At 37.7% G+C, this 20897-nt stretch overlaps 1 protein-coding gene and 1 non-coding gene across 5 annotated transcripts in view; both read left to right on the top strand.

Annotated features, from left to right (window-relative positions):
* The window catches only part of GTF2A1 (general transcription factor IIA subunit 1), a 46061-nt gene that overhangs the window by 10419 nt on the left and 14745 nt on the right, over positions 1-20897 (top strand). For all 4 annotated transcript variants that reach the window (XM_005561950.5, XM_015454064.4, XM_005561949.5 and 1 more), the window contains exons 3-7: positions 7244-7448; positions 9677-9741; positions 13851-13926; positions 15088-15221; positions 18524-18844. In XM_005561950.5, the coding sequence (XP_005562007.1) occupies positions 7244-7448; positions 9677-9741; positions 13851-13926; positions 15088-15221; positions 18524-18844 (801 nt within the window). The remainder of the gene's footprint in view (positions 1-7243; positions 7449-9676; positions 9742-13850; positions 13927-15087; positions 15222-18523; positions 18845-20897) is intronic.
* On the top strand, positions 8518-8661 carry LOC123575003 (small nucleolar RNA SNORA79). Its single transcript, XR_006700175.1, has one exon. It is a non-coding gene; the product is annotated as a small nucleolar RNA SNORA79 (small nucleolar RNA).

Genomic DNA, 20897 nt, shown 5'->3' with positions numbered 1-20897 from the left:
GGGGTCAGGAGTTTGAGACTAGCCTGGCCAACATGGTGAAACCCCGTCTCTACTAAAAATACAAAAATTAGGCCGGGCGCGGTGGCTCAAGCCTGTAATCCCAGCACTTTGGGAGGCCGAGGCAGGCGGATCACGAGGTCAGGAGATCGAGACCATCCTGGCGATCACGGTGAAACCCCGTCTCTACTAAAAAATACAAAAAAAAAAACTAGCTGGGCGAGGTGGCGGGCGCCTGTAGTCCCAGCTACTTGGGAGGCCGAGGCAGGAGAATGGCGTAAACCCGGGAGGCAGAGCTTGCAGTGAGCTGAGATCCGGCCACTGCACTCCAGCCTGGGTGACAGAGCAAGACTCCGTCTCAAAAAAAAAAAAAAATTACAAAAATTAGCCGGGCGTGGTGGCACGTGCTTGTAATCCCAGCCACTGGGGAGGCTGAGGCCGGAGAATTGCTTGAACCCAGGAGGCAGAGGTTGCAGTGAGCCGAGATCGCGCCATTGCACTCTAGCCTGGACAACAAAGTGACACTCCACCTAAAAAAAAAAAAAAAAAAGAAGAAAGAAATATGTTAGTATGATTACTACTGCCAAAATAGTGTTTCATTGTTTATTTTATTTTCATTATGTTGGTTGGGCTGGTCTTCAACTCCTGGTCTCGTGATCTTTCACCTCAGCCTCCCAAAGTGCTGGGTTTACAGGCATGAGCCTCCACGCCCAGCCTCATTGTTCATTTTAAATAGTTGATATCTAATATTTTGATAAAGATTGTGTGAAAATGGAATTGTAGAGAAACTATAGACATTAAATTAATTTGAACTTTATGGTAATTGGCATTATAAGCTTAATACAAAGTACTTTTATGATCCTCTTTTTGCATGTCTTACATTACCTAGAACCAGTATTATAGTACTTGGTACATAATGATTTTCAGTAGATTACCCGCCTCTCCCAAAGCTGTTGGAAATCTCTGGGGCCATGTTCAACATTTCATGAGGATTTTTGGCATTTACTAGACAGCAGCCAGGAATGTTGCAATTCCTGCATATTTCTTGTGGGACCATTCTGTATGATAAAGAATTGTCCTGCCCAAAATGTCAGTAGCATCCTTATATAGGAACAGTATTCTAGAAGACAAATAGTTTTGTTTTCCCTCTTTGAAGTTAGATCCTGAATAAGACAGTTGCTGCCTAGAAGATATTCATACTTTGATAGAAGTCGTAGACTTTGTGTGGTAAGTACAAAATAGAAATATCTCTTATGCGTGGAGGCAGTGAGTGATGCCTTTTCTTTGAGGCTGTTGAGACTTAGGCATTTGTTTTGTATAGGGAATTGTGGGAGAAAACTGCTGATCATAAGGAATAGTTCATTAAGGTTACATATGATATATTCAGGGACCTCCAAGTAATTTGGTACTGTGAGAAAATAGAGTTCAAGTTGTAGTAGCAATTGGTATATGGTAACATGCTATACTAAGGAGCTTGGTCTTTAGAGTGAGGATTATCTGGGGTACTAGTTAAAATGCAGATTTTTGGATTTTCCAGAGAGTCTGGCTTGATAGGGGTAGTAAAATGAGACCTAGGAATCTTTTGCAAATAAGTATTCCAGTATGCAAGTATTCTAATTTGCAAATTAGATGGTGTATTAGTTAGTTTTCACACTGCTAATAAGGACATATACACACTGCTAATAAAGACATACCAGAAACTGGGAACAAAAAAAGGTTTAATTGAACTTACAGTTCCACATGGCTGGGGAGGCCTCAGAATCATAATGGGAAGTGAAAGGCTCTTTTTACTTGGCAGCGACAAGAGAAAATGAGGAAGAAGCAAAAGCGGAAACCCCTGATAAACCCGTCAGATCTCGTGAGACTTACTCACTATCACAAGAATAGTATGGGAAAGACCAGGCCCTTTGATTCAGTTACCTCCCCGCTGGATCCCTCCCACAATATGTGGGAATTCTGGGAGATAAAATTCAAGTTGAGATTTTGGTGGGGACATAGCCAAACCATATTCTGTCCCTGGCCCTCCAAATCTAATGTCCTCATATTTCAGAACCAGTCATACCTTCCCAGCAGTCCCTCAAAGTCTTAACTCATTTCAGCATTAACACAAATGTCCACAGTTTGGAGTCTCATCTGAGACAAGACAAGTCCCTTCTGCCTATGAGCCTGTAAAATCAAAAGCAAGCTAGTTACTTCCTAGATACAATGGGGGTACAGTTATTGGGTAAATAAAGCTGTTCCAAACGGGAGAAAGAAATTGGCCAAAACAAAGGGGTTACAGGGCCCATGCAAGTCCGGAAATCCAGCAGGGCAGTCTTACGTTAAAACTCCAAAATGATCTCCCTTGACTCCAGGTCTCCCATCCAGGTCATGCTGATGCAAGAGGTGGGTTCCCATGGTCTTGGGCAGCTCCACCCTTGTGGCTTTGCAGGGTGGTCTTGCTTCCAGTTGCTTTCACGGGCTGACATTGAGTGCGACTTTTCCAGGAGCACGGTGCAAGCTGTTGGTGGGTCTGCCATTCTGGGATCTAGAGGACTGTGGCCCTCTTCTCACAGCTCCACTAAGCAGTGCCCTAGTAGGGATTCTGTGTAGGGCCTCCGACCCCGCATTTCTCTTCTGCACTGCCCTAGCAGAGGTTCTCCGTGAGGGCTCTGCCTCTGCAGCAGCAGACTTTTGCTTGGCCATCCAGGCATTTCCATACATCTTCTGAAATCTAGGTGGAAGTTCCCAAACCTCAATTCTTGACTTCTGTGCACCCACAGACTCAACACCACATGGATGCTGCCAAGGTTTGGGGCTTCCACGCTCTGAAGCCACAGCCTGAGCTTTATGTTGCCCCCTTTCAGCTGGAGTGGCTGGGATACAGGGCACCAAGTCCCTAGGCTACACACAGCATGGGGACCCTGGGCCTGGCCAGCGAAACCACTTTTTTCTTCTGGGTCTCTGGGCTCATCATGGGAGGGGCTGCAGTGAAGGTCTCTGATGTGGCCTAGAGACATTTTCCCCATGGTCTTGGAGATTAACATTAGGCTCCTTGCTACTTATGCAAATTTCTCCAGCGAGCTTGAATTTCTCCTCAAAAAGTGGCTTTTTCTTTTCCACTGCATTGTCAGGCTGCAAATTTTCTGAACTTCTATGCTGTGTTTCCGTTTTAAAACAGAATGCTTTTAACAGCACCGAAGTCACCTTTTGAATGCTTTTCTGCTTGGAAATTTCTTCTGTCACATAACCTAAATCATCTCTCAAGTTCAAAGTTCCGCAAATCTCTAGGGCAGGGACAAAATGCTGCCACTCTCTTTGCTAAAACAGAACAAGGGTCACCTTTGCTCCAGTTGCTAACAAATTCCTCATCTCCATCTGAGATCACCTCAGCCTGGACCGTGTTCATATCACTATCAGCATTTCCGTCAAAGCCATTCAGCAAGTCTCTAGGAAGTTCCAGACCTCCCCACATTTTCCTGTCTTCTGAGCTGCCCAAACTATTCCAACCTCTGCCTGTTACACAGTTCTAAAGTCGCTTCCATATTTTCAGGTATCTTTTCAGTAATGCCCCACTCTACTAGTACCAGTTTACTATATTAGTTTGTTTTCATGCTGCTAATAAAGACATACCCAAAACTGGGAACAGAGAAAGGTTTAATTGGACTTACAGTTCCACATGGCTGGGGAGGCCTCAGAATCATGGCAGTAGGTAAAAGGCTCTTCTTATATGTTGGCAGCAAAAGAAAATGAGGAACAAGGAAGAGCAAAAACGCCTGATAAACCCATCAGGTCTCCTGAAAATAGCATGGGAAAGACCAGCCCCCATGGTTCAGTTACCCGTCCCTCCCAAATCACATGGGAATTCTGGGAGATACAATTCAAGTTGATATTTTGGTGGGAACACAGGCAAACCATATCAGGTAGGTAGGTAGGTAGGTAGGTAAATAAATTACTTTGCTCTGTGGTTTCAGTTTTTAAACAGAGGATATATTTATAAATTAAAAAAATTCACCTTGATAACAGTGTAGAACAGTGTTTCTCAAACTTCTTGACTAGGACTCTCCTTAAGAATTAATAGTATTTAACATTTTGAATAAATATATGCACAAGTATATGAGTGACAAATCTGCAAAAGTTTTTTCTCAGTGCAGTACAGTCTGATTTTTCCTTTCAATTCTATTTTGTTTACAGAAAACATCCTTAGGGGAGAGAGGGAGGGAGAAGGAGAAAGGAAAGGGAGAGAGGGACGGAGAAGGGGAGGGAAGGGGAGAGAAAGAGGAAAGGGAGAGGAGAGAGGGCTACAAAGAAAATTCTAAATTGACTTTGAATCACTAGTGGGTTGCAGTCCTCAGTTTGAAAAACATCGGTTTAGATTTTAAAACAGTTCTCACTTTAGCATCCATCAGAATAACCTGAATGAACAGTTTGTTAAATTAGATTTCTGGTTTACCCCCAGAGCTGCTGATTCAGTATTTTTAACAAGTATCCAGGTGATGCTGATGTTGGGTCTAGAACCGCATTTTGAGGATCACTGATTTATAGAGGATAGATTGGAAGGGCAAGCGTACACTGGAATGTCTGCTCTGTAAGGTCAAGCATTTTTCTCAGGTTCACAGTATCTTCTCAATGCCTGTAACAGTGTTCGGCATATAGGACATAATTATTTGTGGACTGTATGACTTGATGCAAGAAACTCAAGCGCTCAGTCACTACATTACTACTGTTTGCAGTACTGCTGGGCAGAAAGGACCAGGGCCGCGTCATAGAGATACATTGGAACAGTGAATCAGAATAGACGGTAATGGTGGACTGTTGGGGTGGATTGTGACTCCTAGGTCATTTACACGGGAGTCTAGGTGAGTCATGGTGCCCAGTACTTAGCCACACATAATGTATATTCATTAATACTTGCCATTATCATAGGAGCTTCGTTGAAGTGATGGGTCCAGATTGCTGTGGGTAAACCAATTGTAGGTGATAAAAGTGAAGCATAAAATTTAGAAAATTACAATTTAAAACACTTTTTAAACAAAACATTAATAAGACTTTTTTTCACCTTGATTTTTGGCTCACAAGAAACAGGCTTTGTTTTGTTTTGGAAGAGAGGAGAAGATGTAGAAGGTTTGGGTGATAACAGACTGTTTGGAAGCCTTACTATATATAATACATTAGTCATAATGTGTTTTATTTAGCATATGAGTATCTATTTTGATGGTGCGCTATGCTAGATGCCCACTTTACAGAGATGAATCAGACACAACATGGGCTCTCAAAAAGTAGTGCTTGTTACTACGGGAAGAAGCTAGCTGTCTTTCGCCTGGGATTAGCAGAGACTTAAATTTATTCACTGGAAGTGAGTTTAGAAGTAATCTAATCCGATTGGTTCCCCTTTTGGGTAAAGATGATGCCTAAGACAAGCCTGTAATCCCAGCACTTTGGGAGGCCGAGTCGGTCGGATCACGAGGTCAGGAGATCGAGACCATCCTGGCTAACACGGTGAAACCCCGTCTCTACTAAAAAAATACAAAAAACCAGCCGGGCGAGGTGGCGGGCGCCTGTAGTCCCAGCTACTCGGGAGGCTGAGGCAGGAGAATGGTGTAAACCTGGGAGGCGGAGCTTGCAGTGAGCTGAGATCTGGCCACTGCACTCCAGCCCAGGCGATAGAGCGAGACTCTGTCTCAAAAAGAAAAAAAAAAAAAGCCTAAGAAAGATAAATGATTAGGTTACGTAAGTGGCCAAACCAGGACTAACTGGGTTCCTGACTTCTGGTATAAGGATTTATTAAACAGTTAATGTCACCACCATTGCCACCAATAATAATATATTTTGATCACCAATTTTATGTAACACTGATAATTGTTTTACATAGATATGCCATTTAATCCTCTCAACAACCAGTGAGATAGATCTTGTTACCATCTCTCTAAGAATAGACTTCAGGTAAATCTAAATACTGTGCCTGTCAGTAGGATTCCCTAGGAAATTGAGCTTAATATTTGCTTTTTCAGTAAGCCATTAGAGATTTAGTGGAATTGTTACTAGCATCAAGACAACAAATCTAGAATGTCTGGAATGATTGGAAGGGTCAGGAGATTATAAAAAATCTCTACGGAGTATGACCAGGCATGTTGGCTCATGCCTGTAATCTCAGCTCTTTGGGAGGCCAAGCCGGGCAGATTGCTTGAGCCCAGGAGTTCGAGACCAGCTCGGGCAGCATAGTGAGATCTTGTCTCTAATTCTTAAATTAAAAAACAATAATAATAATAAAATAAAAAACTCTCTGTGAGTATGGCAAAGGGATGTTCTTGAAGGATATGATAGAAGCTTAAGGTCAAGTAGGCAATATCCCAAGAGCAAATCCTAGAAGAGAAGACAAAGTATGTATAGAGCCTTGTGTGCAGAATCACTGAATGAAGTTTTATCTGCATTTTCAGGGAATAGTTTGTGACTTTTTGGCCAGTTTCTTGTAAGGTTAAGGCTCCAGAATGAACACTAAACCTGGTAGAGAGGAAATGTGTTAGGTAGAAGAATGAAATCGTTGCACATGTTTTCTTTTCTTTCTTTTTGTCCATTCTGATTTTTCCCATCATAGAACCTAAGGTGAAATGAGAAAATAGAAATGGCTGAGCAGAAAAGGATTGCCAATTGGCATAATGGAAGAAGGAAGGACATTTCAAGAAGTGTTGCGATAACTACTAAGACCTTCAGGCATCGCCGGTTCTTTTTCTTTCTGTAGGATTGGACAGATGGAAAGTTAGGCTTTTCTTCTTCGGGGGATTATCTCTGTTTCTCACTGTGCTAAATGAATTTATATTGTGTATGTTATTTGAGAATTTATGTTTTTCATGTTGAAGCAGAAAATTTTATATTTTGTATTTTTATAAGGAAAAAGTTCCATATAAAAATAATTTAGTAATGATTTTGATATTATAAAGGATAATCTTTGATTACTAAAGAAGTAGCTTATATGAAACTCATTGCTAAATAATAGTTGCTGATTAAGGAATTACTATAGAAAGTTTATTGAAGATAGAAAAAGAAACAAAATCTCCAGTACTCTGATGTGGCAAAAATGAGGTTTGATACTTTAAAATTTTGTTTTTGTTATTGTTTACACTTGGGTTAGAATTATAGATTTGTTGTATTTCTGTGTCTGTATCAGTTTTTAAAATGGAATAACTTTATAAAGAGATTAATAAAACTGTTGTGTTCGTCTGTCCAGAGTTATTTTTCACTTAGAAATCTTTAATGTTCTTTGCCTTAGTTATGGGAAAACAAACTAATGCAGTCCAGGGCAGTAGATGGATTTCATTCAGAAGAGCAGCAGCTTCTACTGCAAGTTCAACAGCAGCATCAACCCCAGCAGCAGCAGCATCACCACCATCACCACCATCAGCAAGCTCAGCCTCAGCAGACAGTACCTCAGCAAGCGCAGACCCAGCAGGTCCTTATTCCTGCATCACAGCAAGGTGAGACTGGATTTGTTTTCCTACTTATGACTTGGAATTAAGTTTGTCGTCATGAAAGAAGAGAAATATTCTACATTTCTTGGATCTTGTCTTTTAAGGGGCGCATGGAGAACCTAAAAATAAACAAACAAAAACCCCTATGTTGATTTTGGGCTTTTTTTCCACTTTCTCTTGGCTGAGGGGTGTGGGTGTATGTAAATGTATATAAATTTGTATAAAACGTAGGTTGTATCTGTAGAGTAATGGTAGACAAGTAATTTACTAATTGAAAGCCTAAGTTGTATTACTATTTAGTTTTGAAAAGGCTATGTAGTGATGGATTTCCTGAAATAAGTTAAACCTAAAAGGTTTATTTACTAAGGACTTTATTATTTTATATGGTAAAATAGTTATTTGCTTTCTCTATGAAACATGTTCTTTCAGAGACATGTTTCAGATTAGTTTTTAAAATATATCTTAAATTCTAGAGTTTTTTGTATACTTTGGCAATCTGAAAATTCAGTTCCATAGTAATTTATGTAAGCCTAAACGGACTGAATTAGATTTATTATAAGTTAAGCGTGGATATATAACATATCTTAATTTATATTTCTTGGATTAAAGCTAAGAAAAAGCAAATATTCGTAGACTGTGTCCATAGTGCTTTGTACTCTGCAAGTCATTTTATAGATACTGTTTCATTGGCACCTTATAAGGGCTTTGTAAAATAGCCCTTGGCTCAGTTTCACAGCTGAGGAAAATCTGAGCCCAGAAAACGCTAAGAAACTTGATCTGTATTTTCTCTCATGACACACGTCTATTCAGTTATAAAACTTTCTGAGCATTCTAATTCAGTGCATCTGCTTTTATGGGAGAGGACACTAGAAGTAGATGAAAAGTTCATTTTAATGTAATCATTTAGTTACTTATTTGCCTCATTTGACAGTATATATATGTGTCTCAAAATTGGTAATGATACACAGTAGAAGAGTCTATTTGGGTTATTTTACTGTTGACGTCTAGTGGTAGTTTTCATACCTAATTTTAGTGTATACTTTGTATCAAATAATTTTATCCCTTTATTATTTTTTGATGACTGTTCTTCCTGTTGCCTTCAGACCTGGCATTAGGATTTTAGGTCATCATAAATTAAAATTTGATTTTCTTCACTCAGAGAATATTAGGATAATGGAGTTATCCGTCTGTTCTCTGAAATTTGCGGAATCAAACATTTAATTCCTTTTATGCTTAAGTAACATTGCCATTATTTCTGATTTGTATTTTTTCCAACTTGGGCCCGTTCACCACTCTTCAGGCAACCTGGTGGTCCTCTGCTTTCAGGAGGCCACCATATTGATGCCGAACTTAGTTGGACACCCAATCAGCATAGCGCACTATAGCCCAAAACTCCTGGGCTCAAGCGATCCTCCCACCTCAGCCTTCTGAGTTGCTGGGACTACAGGCATGCATCCCTGCATCCGGCTGATTTGTATTTTTTAAACAGCCGATGAAAGTAGCATGAGTCTGTCAACTTTCATGTTGGAAGAAAAGGACTATGTAGGTTTCAAAAACTAGTCACAATTTTTTGAGCTTACTTTTATTGGATTAGTAACTCATTGCAACAGTGGTATCATTGTATCAGTAAAACAAAATTATGAGTTGAGTTAAGACAAAATTATGTTTGAAAATATCCAGTTTACTTAGGAATGCATAGAACTGTGTATGTGTGTATGTTTAGGTGTTAAGTAACTCACTACTTCATGTTCCTAAATGCCCTTGCATCCTTAGGAATTGTCACTTAAAAAATTTTTTTTTTTTTTGAGATGGAGCTTGTCACCCATGCTGGAGTGCAGTGGCATGATCTCGGCTCACTGCAACCTCCAGTTCCCGAGTTCAAGTGATTCTCATGCCTCAGCCTGACACCCAGCTAATTTTTTTGTATTTTTAGTAGAGACGGAGTTTCACCATGATATTGGCCAGTCTGGTCTCGAACTCCTGACCTCAAGTGATCCGCCCGCTTTGGCCTCCCAAAGCTTAAATATTTGTGTTTTCTAGTATAGGGTGGGTATATCACAGCTGTTATTTGCCGTATAAATTTATACTGTCCTGAGAGCAAATGATTGAAAGCATTTGAGTGCAGAAAACATGGAAAACATGAAAAAAGTTTTCATCATTGTATGTAAAATGTTCTTGTGATCAGAAAATAGCCTCATGGTTCCTTGTTTACATGTGTACTTGTTTTTTTGTAGCCACAGCACCACAAGTTATTGTTCCAGATTCTAAGTTGATACAGCATATGAATGCATCAAACATGGTAAGACTCAGAATGTAGCAGTTTGATTGGCTGTACTTAATTCTAACTCAAATTGTGATTATGCCTATATATGTCATATATTAACAACTTGAAGTTTATTGAAGACTCAGGCAGAACAGCTATTTTAGTTTAGTTTCCTGAATATTGGATCTGAAGTTTAGCTTGGTACCTAGACATTAAGGTTCATAAAATTATGGAATTGTTTAAGAATACTAAAAGAATGGTGCTTTGTGAGAGTTACTCCATTCCCTACTATGTCCGAAAAAGTTTATAATGCCAAACTTATAATGCCAAGTATGGTTCTGTTTCAGGAGACCTGGTAATTGCAAGAAGTTGGGAAGGCTAAGAATTGTTAACTTTTAAAAAATGAAGATGAACTGTTTGGATAGTTCAGTATAACTATTTTTAAAATCAAGCATTTAAAAATATTGCTTTGACTTAACCATAGTATAGTCTAATAAGTCATTATAGTGTGTAAATTACCAAAGAATACATTTTAACCAGTTGAGTTACATTAGAAGTTTTATATTTCTGAGGACTATCCACTAAACTTTACAAGTCCTCACTCATTTTCAAATTACATTTCAGACATATAATATTTCTCAACAAATATAGTATAGTTTAACTGTGAACTTGAAAGAACCTCTTCAGATCCTTAGAAAATCTTTACCTATATGCTTGAAGTTGTTTTCTTTTTTTTTTTTTTTTTTTTTTTGGATAAAACATTAAAATACAGTCAGAGTAGTTCAACACTTCCTTATAAATGGTTTTTCTTTATTCTGTTTAAAATATACAGACTGTTAATTTCATTGAGTGTTGACTCAGTTCTTACATTTCATTCTTCAGCCAAAATTTTATTTAAAGGAGAAAGAATCAATATTTGTAAAAAGATCTTTTAGCCTACGTAAGTAGTTAGTACTAGGAATGAGATTTTTTTTTTTTTTTCTGTTCAAGTTTTTTTTTTTGAGATGGAGTCTCGCTCTGTCACCCAGGCTGGAGTGCAGTGGCGCGATCTTGGCTAACTGCAACCTCCGCCTCCTAGGTTCAAGTGATCCTCCTACCTCAGCCTCCTGAGTAGCTGAGAGTACAGGTGTATGCCACCAACCTGGCTAATTTTTTTGTACTTTCAGTAGAGATAGGGTTTCACCATTTTGGCCAGACTGGTCTCCAACTCCTGACCTCAAGTCATCCGCCCACCTCGGCCTCCCAAAGTGTTAGGATTACAGGTGTGAGCCATCACACCCAGCCTCAAGTTTTTTTTAAAAAAGCAGTATATGAAAAGATCAGTTCTACTTTGCAAGTGATAGTGAATCACAAAGCTCATTTGTGGTAAAAACCAGATGAGAAGGGCTTACCACTAGGCAAATGACTTCCTCCTACACATTACCAGCCTCACAAATTCATACTGTGGCAGAATTGAAAGTTTCTACATGATAGTAGAAATTGCAGTTTTTAAATTCACAAATATCAAGGATCTCTGTTTGTACTTGTAGTTATAGTTACTAGAATCATTTCGTTTACATGAGAATAAATTTCATGCCCGTTATTTCTCACAAGATTTTTTATTGGAAAAAAACTCCATTTTAAGTCTCAGGCCCCAATTTTTTTTAACCTCCACCCTTAAAAAAAAAAAAAAGTCTCACTATATGTTGCATATTGCAGTTGATATTATTAAGACTATATCCTAGGGAATAACTCGCATTATTTTAAAACAAATTTTGGCAGAATCTCCTTTAACATTTAAAAGATTTTTAAATGTTGTGGAAGATAATTTTGAATTAATAAATTATTTCTGGGATAAAAATTAGTGGTCCATCTCTACTACTGGTTAAATCTCCTTTATTCTAAAGAGCAGATGTATTTAAACAAATTGTAGGTCAGTTATTCAGGAAAAATTGATTTAACATTTCTGTATATTTTACATTTTACTCTATTGTTTTTAGTCAGTGTTTCCTTCATGTATTTCTGAACATAATCAGTATAAGCTTTGTACCAGTGAAAGTGTTTTAGGTTTTTGTGGGTTTGCATTATTACTTCTGATTCAGAAATATTCAGCAGAAATACATTTGTTCTTTCTAATGGCTCTGTTTGCTTTAGAAATGAACTAATCATAAAAATGTGAGATAATAATAGTGGAAGGCTATTTCAGGGAACTTCTATTAAACCATTGTTTTCAGTTCATTTTTATGAAATGATTGGTCTAATGCATTATTTGTGTTTGGGCTGTTTTGTGGAATACAAGAAGAAATTTTAATAGTTACTAAGTACAAGGTGGTTTGTGTATGGTACGTGACTCAGCAAATACCTGTTATGCAGCTTGAATTTGGGGGGTGGGGTGTGCAGGTAGTTACTGGGTCATGTATTCTGTATAGAAACTATTATGTCGGTTTGCTGGTAGAGGAAGAATTGTTATCTTTCAAAATACGAATTATAGGCCCTTGATATTTCTAAATAATATTTTTGTTGTTTTTTTTGTTTTTAAATATTTCTTAGTAGTATGTGGTGGTTAATATTTCCCTTAAACTTAGATAACCTTTAATTTGCTTATATAGACAAGATTTATCTTAAATTGGATAATTGAGTATTCAACTTAAACACGGATCAACCTGGTGGGCTATCGTTAAATTCTGGAGACATAGTGGGCATTTCAGGCCCAAGTTGTAGAAATTACTTAGGTTTTCAAGTGGCAACAAGTTTATTTTCTTGGAAAGCTATATACCTAGAGCCCAGACTAGACAGTAGTTGAATTATTAACTTGGTTTAATAATTTTCCAAGTTTGTTGACTTCTCTGACACTAGCATTTCCAAAGCAGTTATTTTTTTAAGCTTTTCTAGATATGGGTAGTTCTAAAAATGTACAGGTTAGATTGAATATATGAATGGTTGGTACCCAAAGAAGATTGAAAAGAGAGGGAAAAAACTACCAAAATGTGTAGCTCTAGTGGGATACAGGAAAATACTTAAAGTACAGAATAGAAAACGAGAGAATGGCATAATTCTTTGTGGGAGGACAGGAGGAGAAAACTCTCCAGAACTCTCTAGGAAGTCAAGAATTTGTCCTGGATTTTAAGAAATTCATAATATAATCCCATGTATATCTTTATAACTTAAGTGTCACATGCTAACTTCATTTCAAAATGTTGAAATTAAAGTTTGCGACTGTCACCCAGGCTGGAGTGCAATGGCGCAATCTCAGCTTACTGCAACCTCACCTTCCAGGTTCAAGCCATCCTCCCACCTTAGCCTCCCAAGTAGCTGGGACTACAGGTGTGCACCACCACGCTCAGTTAATTTTTGTATTTTTTGTAGAGATGGGGTTTCACCATATTGCCCCAGCTGGTCTCAAACTCCTGAGCTCAAGCGATCTGCCTGCCTGGGCATCCTAAAGTCCTGGGATTACAGGTGTGAGCCACTGTGCCTGGTGTGGCTTTTCTTAAGAATTACAGAATTTTTGTATTAATCTGTTCTTAATACATGTTTCACCTAGAATATAATGCCAATATGTCCCTTTTTTTCTTTGCTAATATGACATCTTAGAAGAATTGTCAGCTATACTCCCAGTGAAGTCTTCTGATATAGTGTTCTTTATAGATATCTGTTGATTTAGTAGAAATTTTAAAAGTTAAGAATTCTAAAAAGTAGACAGTTACACTTCTACCTCAAGGAAATGGGGATAAGGAAACAGTGGGAAAGGAAGCAGTAATGAAATAGCTATTTCATATGTTGTACAGCATTGTTAATGTGGGTATTGTCTAAAAGTGTATAGGTTAGATCAAGTATAGGAAGGCTTGGTACCTTAAAGAAGATTGATGGGACGAGAAGGAAAAAAAGAGCTACAGTACCTGTGAGATTTACTTAGAACACCTTCTCTAGGGGAAAAAACCCAATGATATTGTTGTATTTAACGACTTAAAATAATTTAGTAGGTTGTTTAGGCTAGGTTGATCTTTCTTGTACCATTTTATAAAATGGGATTTAGCCTTACTAGATTCTTAAAATTTTGATATATTCTAAACAAAAAGTCTCATATACTATTAAAATATGCTAGAGATAAACAGATAGTATTATATATGTATGTGGTTTTGATATTTTTTCTTTGTTTTTTTCAGAGTGCTGCTGCTACGGCAGCTACCTTAGCACTCCCTGCAGGTGTGACTCCTGTTCAGCAGATATTAACAAATTCAGGTAATTAGGAATGATGGAACCATTTTAAAATGTAATTCAGAAAATTGTACTATCTAGCCCTTAGGTTTTGTCTTCTTTGAAGGACAGAAAATACTAATATTTCTTTTACCATTTGGTTTAGGTTATTAAAATAACTTTATTTGAGGGCTGTAACACATACAACTGTAATCGTTGTTGAGGATACAGTAAAGAAGATGCAGATTGTACTTGAACCTTTGATCTGTGCATGATAACCCTCTTATTGAAGTATGATTATATAAAAATGCTTACTTAGTTTTTTATTAAACACATTTACCATGCCAAGTGAGTATTAAACTTATTTGAACTTGTGATATGAAAGTAATTCCTAGAGCATATTAAGAGCAAATTTATTGTATGCTATTATTATACATAGTATCTCTTCATTGACAAAAGACCAATGTCTAGCTCATGTGTTTTGGCATATTAGTACTTGAAAAATTTATTTACATGGATTTTAAGTGTCCCCTGTCATCTTGATTATATAGTTATTATTTATTTTCTATTCTATGTATGTATGTTATTTTTGTTATTGTAAATTTGTGAAATTAGGGGCTTATCTTGCTACATGTTTAATAAGATGTAATTTGCTTTTTAATCAATTCAAGATTCTGGGTCATCTAAAGGAACATATTGAGGGAATTTGATTCTGTGTGAATTGTATGATGATAACTGGTTAGCGAACTTTTATTGCTTTTACCAATTTTGAAGCAAAGTTCTGTGGTACTTTGTTTGGTTCAAGATATTAAATGAGCTATTAAGCTTTTGTTCCTTTAAAACTTTAAAAATGAACAGCTCCTAAAGTGTCTGATCTTATTGCTCTTTCTTGACTCCTAAGGTTAGCAAAGATAATGTAAGCTTTAGTCAAGTCTCATAATCTGTTGTTAAAACCTTGTTGGAAATAGCTGAATGAGGATGTAAATATAAAAAATAAAACATTTTAAGGAATGTATTTGAACATGGCGAGAAGTCAGAGAAGGGGAGGATTATGCATACTGTGTATGAATGATAGTCTTTAATAAAATTGTCAGTTTTCTTGATAATTTCTTGTGCCTTTGGTGGTATGAAAGTAAATATGAATTCATTTCTTTTGAGATGGTCACTGCTAAAATGATAACTTGGAATGCATGCTTTTTGCTTTAGGCCAGCTTCTTCAGGTGGTCAGAGCAGCCAATGGTGCCCAATATATCTTTCAGCCTCAGCAGTCAGTGGTTCTACAACAACAGGTTATACCACAGATGCAGCCTGGTGGAGTACAAGCTCCTGTTATACAGCAGGTAAAATAATCTTCTATTATGATCAGTATGGGGTTCTGTTTTCTTCTGTATGTATTCCCTGGGTACTTTCCCTCTTCTTATATGCACAAAAGACTGTTCTTCAGTGCTATAGACCCAGTTGTTTCTAATTTCTCCTGTATACAGCTTAACTTAGATTCAACATGTATTAAACATGTATTAAAAAATTACTGTTGTCTGTGCCCATCCTTCATCATCCCCTCAAAGGTGGCAGCACTCTCCTTCCAGCCTTCTAAGCTGTTCATTCGGCCTTTATTCAATAAGCAGTTACTGAGTCTCGGGCTATTTATAAGGGTCATGAGATTTAGGAGTGAATGAGGCAGACATGACTCTAGTTTTATGGTGCTTACTCTGTTTTCTGGAACTGGTTGTGTAGAATTCTCCCTTTTCCTTACCTCTAATATCCAAGGTATCAAGCCCTACCAATTCTTGTTAATAGTTTTTCTTTTCTTTTCTTTTTTTTTTTTTTTTTTGAGATGGAGTCTTGCTCTTTCACCTAGGCTGGAGTGCAGTGGCGCAGTCTTGGCTCACTGCAGCATCTGCCTCCTGGGTTCATGCCATTCTCCTGCCTCAGCCTCCCGAGTAGCTGGGACTACAGGTGCCCACCACCACGCCCGGTTAATTTTTTGTATTTTTAGTAGAGACGGGGTTTCACCATGTTAGCCAGGATGGTCTCCTGACCTTGTGATCTACCCGCCTTGGCCTCCCAAAGTGCTGGAATTACAGGCGTGAGCCACTGTACGCGGCCTTTTTTTTTCTTTAACTGCAGTTTTGCCATGGTTGCAGTCCCTTAATATGTTTGACACTGTTTTTTTTTTTTTCTCAGCCTCTCTTTTCATTTCCTTAGTTCATAGTGTCCATAATTTGTCAGTAAATGCTGTATTGTCTCCTTAATGGTTTCTCTGCCTCTCATCTTATGCCCTCCTAACCTGGCTGATTTATAGCCATCTTTTTTTTTTTTTTTGAGACAGAGTCTCGCTCTGTCGCGTAAGCTGGAGTGCAATGGCACAATCTCATCTCACTGCAACTTCCGCCTCCTGGGTTCAAGCGATTCTCCTGCTTAGCCTCCTGAGTAGCTGGGATTATAGGCACGCACTACTGCGCCCAGCTAAATTTTGTATTTTTAATAGAGACGGACTTTCGCCATGGTGGCTAGGCTGGCCTTGAACTCCTGACTTCAGGTGATCTGCCTGCTTTGGCCTCCCAAAGTGCTGGGATTATGGGCATGAGCCACTGCGCCTGGCCTGTCTTTCTAAAAATCTTAAAACCTTTTAACAACTTTTCATTGCCTACTGAGAAAAGCCTAAACAACTCAACATGGTTTATAAGATCTTTTTGTGGATCTTGTTTCTTTGAAGTCTTCAGGTTTATTTCTTGCCATACTCCCAGGTATTTTCTTTAGCTGCATTTACATCAAAATAAACACTTGGATCTACTTGTGTTATATTCTTGTGCTGTGAGCACTAAAATGAAAGAGGAATGGTTATTTTCTTGAGGAACTTATGTACTTTATTTGTTTATGTGTCTGTCTCTTTTTTAAATGTCAGTAAAATAGTATGACGATAGAGACAAGATCAGATCAGTAATATTAATCCAGTTTATTTACATCTTTCCAAAATTATGTACTGCTTTCACTTCTGGGTTTCACTTGATGTTACGCATCTCTTAAGAATGCCGTCTGGCAACTCCCTGCACTTCCCCTAAACAAATAGAAAAACCTGGCTAATCTCCTTAAAGCAGCGGTCCCCCAGCTTTTTGACACCAGGGACTGGTTTTGCGGAAGGCAGCTTTTCCACGTACTGGGCAGCGGGGATGGGTTCAGGATGAAATTTTAATTCAGACCATCAGGTGTAAGGAGTGCACAACCTCCATCCTTGCATGTGCAGTTCACAGTAGGGTTCCTGCTCCTATGAGAATCCCATGCTGCCGCTGATCTGACAGGAGGCAGAGTTCAGATGGTAATGCTGGCTCATCCACCACTCACCTCCTGCTGTGCAGCCCGGTTTCTAACAGGGGTTGGGGATCGCTGCTTTTAAGCACAAACAGAAACTCAAATATTATTTACTAATAATATAAGTAATATTTGATCATGCTTTGTCCCCCAAGTTGAATTTGGTACACTCTCTTGTGTTCCCATAACACTATGTCATATTTGTACTACGTCTTGTCTCTGTTTGAGTTGTTAGTGCTTTGTCTATTTTACCTTTTTTTTTTTGTCTTTTGTGCTGTTACACCATGTGTAAGCGTTTTAAAGGAAATTCTGTGTCTTATTTTTGCATTCCTTGAACCTAATGGCAAGTAACAAACATCAAACATCCAGTCCTCCTCTTTTATTGTAATACGTATAGTATGTATAGTTAATATTTGTTAGTGTATATTTTTTCAAGCTGTGGCTTACTTTAGAATCTTAGATGCAGAACCTGGAAAGGAACTTTAGAAATCTGATCTGGTGGTTTTTAGAAAAATAATTAGCGTTTATCTCACACTGAATCAGAATATTAGTGTTATGACCAAGGTATCAGTACTTTTTAAGCTGCCAGGTGGTTCTTATTTGCAGCCAGGGTTGAGAACCATTAATCCTAGTCTGACAGTGAAATGGCAGAGGCCAAGAGAAGTTAAATGACTTGCTTCTACTGTATTTATGTCTGACTTTAGACAAAAGTAGACCCAGGTTGGCCAGGCACGGTGGCTTATGCCTGTAATCCCAGTACTTTGGGAGGCGGGCGGATCACGAGGTCACGAGTTTGAGACCAGCCTGACCAACATGGTAAAACCCCTTCTCTACTAAAAATACGTAATTAGCTGGGCATGGTGGCATGTACCTGTAGTCCCAGCTACTCAGGAGGCTGAGACAGGAGAATCGCTTGAACCCAAGAGGCATGGGTTGCAGTGAGCTGAGATTGCACCATTGCAGTCCAGCTTGGGTGACAGAACGAGACTCCATCTAAAAAAAAAAAAAGGTAGACCCAGGTTTTCAGATTCTCAGTCCCGTGTTCTTCATGTGAAGGCAGTGTATAACTCTTGGCCTGGTATCTGGCATATACATAGTATGTGCTCAGTGAATGAAGCAGTTATCTTTAGAAAATCCTTATTTTCCAGAAATTTGATAAAGTGGAAATTTAGTGGGTCACTACACTAGTTAAACATTGCTTTTGTACTTTATTAGTTTTAACTGTGTGTGAAATATGGCCATTCTGGTGATTCTTCAGCATTTGTTCCTACTTCTGTGTACCGTACTTGATCCTCTTAACTAGTTACTGTTATGTGGTTTTCTTTTGCTTTAGGTACTGGCTCCTCTTCCTGGAGGTATTTCACCACAGACAGGAGTCATCATCCAGCCTCAGCAAATCTTATTTACAGGAAATAAGACTCAAGTTATACCTACGACAGTGGCAGCACCTACACCAGCCCAAGCACAGATAACTGCAACTGGCCAGCAGCAACCGCAGGCCCAGCCTGCTCAAACACAAGCTCCATTGGTCTTACAAGTTGATGGAACTGGGGATACATCGTCTGAAGAAGATGAAGATGAAGAAGAAGACTATGATGATGATGAGGAGGAAGACAAAGAGAAAGATGGAGCTGAAGATGGGCAGGTGGAAGAAGTAAGTTTCTAGTAAAATACTTACAATGATAATCTACTTGATTATTTCCATTTTTAGTTGGTGCAAAACTGGTAAATTATATCCTATTTTTTTCAGAGACAGGTGCTGTACAACGTAAGATTTTAAAGATAAAGTTAGATTGATTTAACTTTAGTAAGGTTTTTATATTCTGGCTATATTTATCTTCATAAAATACAACTATTTCATATAGCTGGTAATAAATTATAACAAATTAAATTGTATTAATATGTGTAGTAAAGAGTACAGGTAATTCTAACTCTGGCTTACACATTTATAATGTGGCTTAAACATAAGACATTGGTAGATAAATAGATGTGGTTAAGCTTTTCTTCAGTAATATAAAAAGCATGGCAACATTTGGGGAGAGAGCAAACTCAAGAACCAAATGTCACAAATTTATTAAATATTTAAAACCTTTTGGTCCATGTTCTGTACCATTTCCTTAAAAACCCGTGTACCCTTAATGTCTGTGTTCTTCTAGAAGCATGTAAGTATGCCTTTGTTTTCCTCACTATTCCAGCTTAGTTACTAGGCTCCAAAAACTATTTGTCCCACCACAGTTTTCATTTTAATTGCCTTTGTTAGCCTAAAATGCAGTCTTCTTGTTTCTTAGTACAAAGTTCTTCTAAATTAAGTAATTTTTTTTTCTAAAGAAAACATAGTTTATTATTGAATATTGAATAGACACAAATGAATAGAAATGTTTCAAGATAAAAATCATCCTGGTGCCCACCATCTGGTTAAAATAAAATTCCATTATTTAAAGCGCCTTGGGTGCCTCTCCCTAATCCCATATTCTTTCCAAGGCCATCAAAGTACCTTTGCTCATACATTTGTGTTGATTATTAATTGCTTTTATATTTTACCATATATATTTATATTCCTAAATAGCTTATTGTTTAGTTTTGCATGTTTATAACGTAAGTGAAGTAATTATGTATTCTTCTGCAAGTTGGTTTTTTTCCCTCAAAATAATATTCCTGAGGTTTATCCAAGTTGTTGCTTATAGCTATAATTATTTTCATTGCTGAATATACCATAATTTTATTTATCAATTTTTCTAATCCAGTGGACATCAGGATTGTTTCTAATTGTTTACTGTTACAAACAGTTATAAAATATTGTAGTGTATGTCTTCTGGGGACACAAATGCAAGAGGTTCTCTAAATTTTATACCTAAACATTGAACTTCTGGCTCCTAAGGCATGCACTTCTGCAACTTTACAATAAAATGCCAAATCACTTCTGCCATTCAGTACATAATTGTGCAGATGTCCATACTGCCTTATCAATACCTAATAGTGTCAGGCTTCCTAATTTTTGCTGGTCTGATAGGTAGAAAATAGTATTTCATTTTGGTTTTAGTTAGCATTTCCTCACTTAGGAGTTGTAGCCTCTTTTTGTATATTTATTTGATATTTGTGTTTTGTGTGGAAGTGCTTATTGAGGTCTCTTGCCCATATTCCCCCCTAAATTCTTTATAGTTTGAATGCTACTCTAAGTAACATGTTTTATTACCTTTTCCAGTTGTTTATTGGTAGTATGGAAATATGTAGAGCGTTTAATATTCATCCTTGAACCAGCCACCTTCCTAATGTCTTTTGTTAGTCCTCATAATGTATCTGTAGATTCTTTTGTATCTTCTGTGTAGACATTCACATCTTATATGAAGAATGGCAGTTTTTTTGTGGCTTGTTGGCTAAGCCTTCCAGAACAATATTGATTAGAAATGGTGATAGCAGGCACCGTTCTCTTCTTCTGAAACTGAAAATTAATCTTTGCCATGCGTCACTGTTAAGTTTAATGTTCATTGTGGGTTTTTTTTTTTTTTTTAAATGGTTATCTTCATCAGGTTTAAGTACATTCCCTTCTTTGCATTGCTTTGTTTTTTAAACTGTAAGCGGATGTTGCATTTAATTAAACAGTTTTTCTGCGATGATTGTGTAATTTCTCACTGTAATGTTATTTATAATGAATTTCATTAATTAATTTTCTATTTGTAAACCAATCTTGTATTCCTGGGGTAGCATAA

Source organism: Macaca fascicularis, chromosome 7 (assembly GCF_037993035.2).
Source record: "Macaca fascicularis isolate 582-1 chromosome 7, T2T-MFA8v1.1".
Classification (NCBI taxonomy): domain Eukaryota; kingdom Metazoa; phylum Chordata; class Mammalia; order Primates; family Cercopithecidae; genus Macaca; species Macaca fascicularis.
The sequence above is the reverse complement of the archived record's forward strand: the minus strand, read 5'-3'. Positions and strand labels throughout refer to the sequence as shown.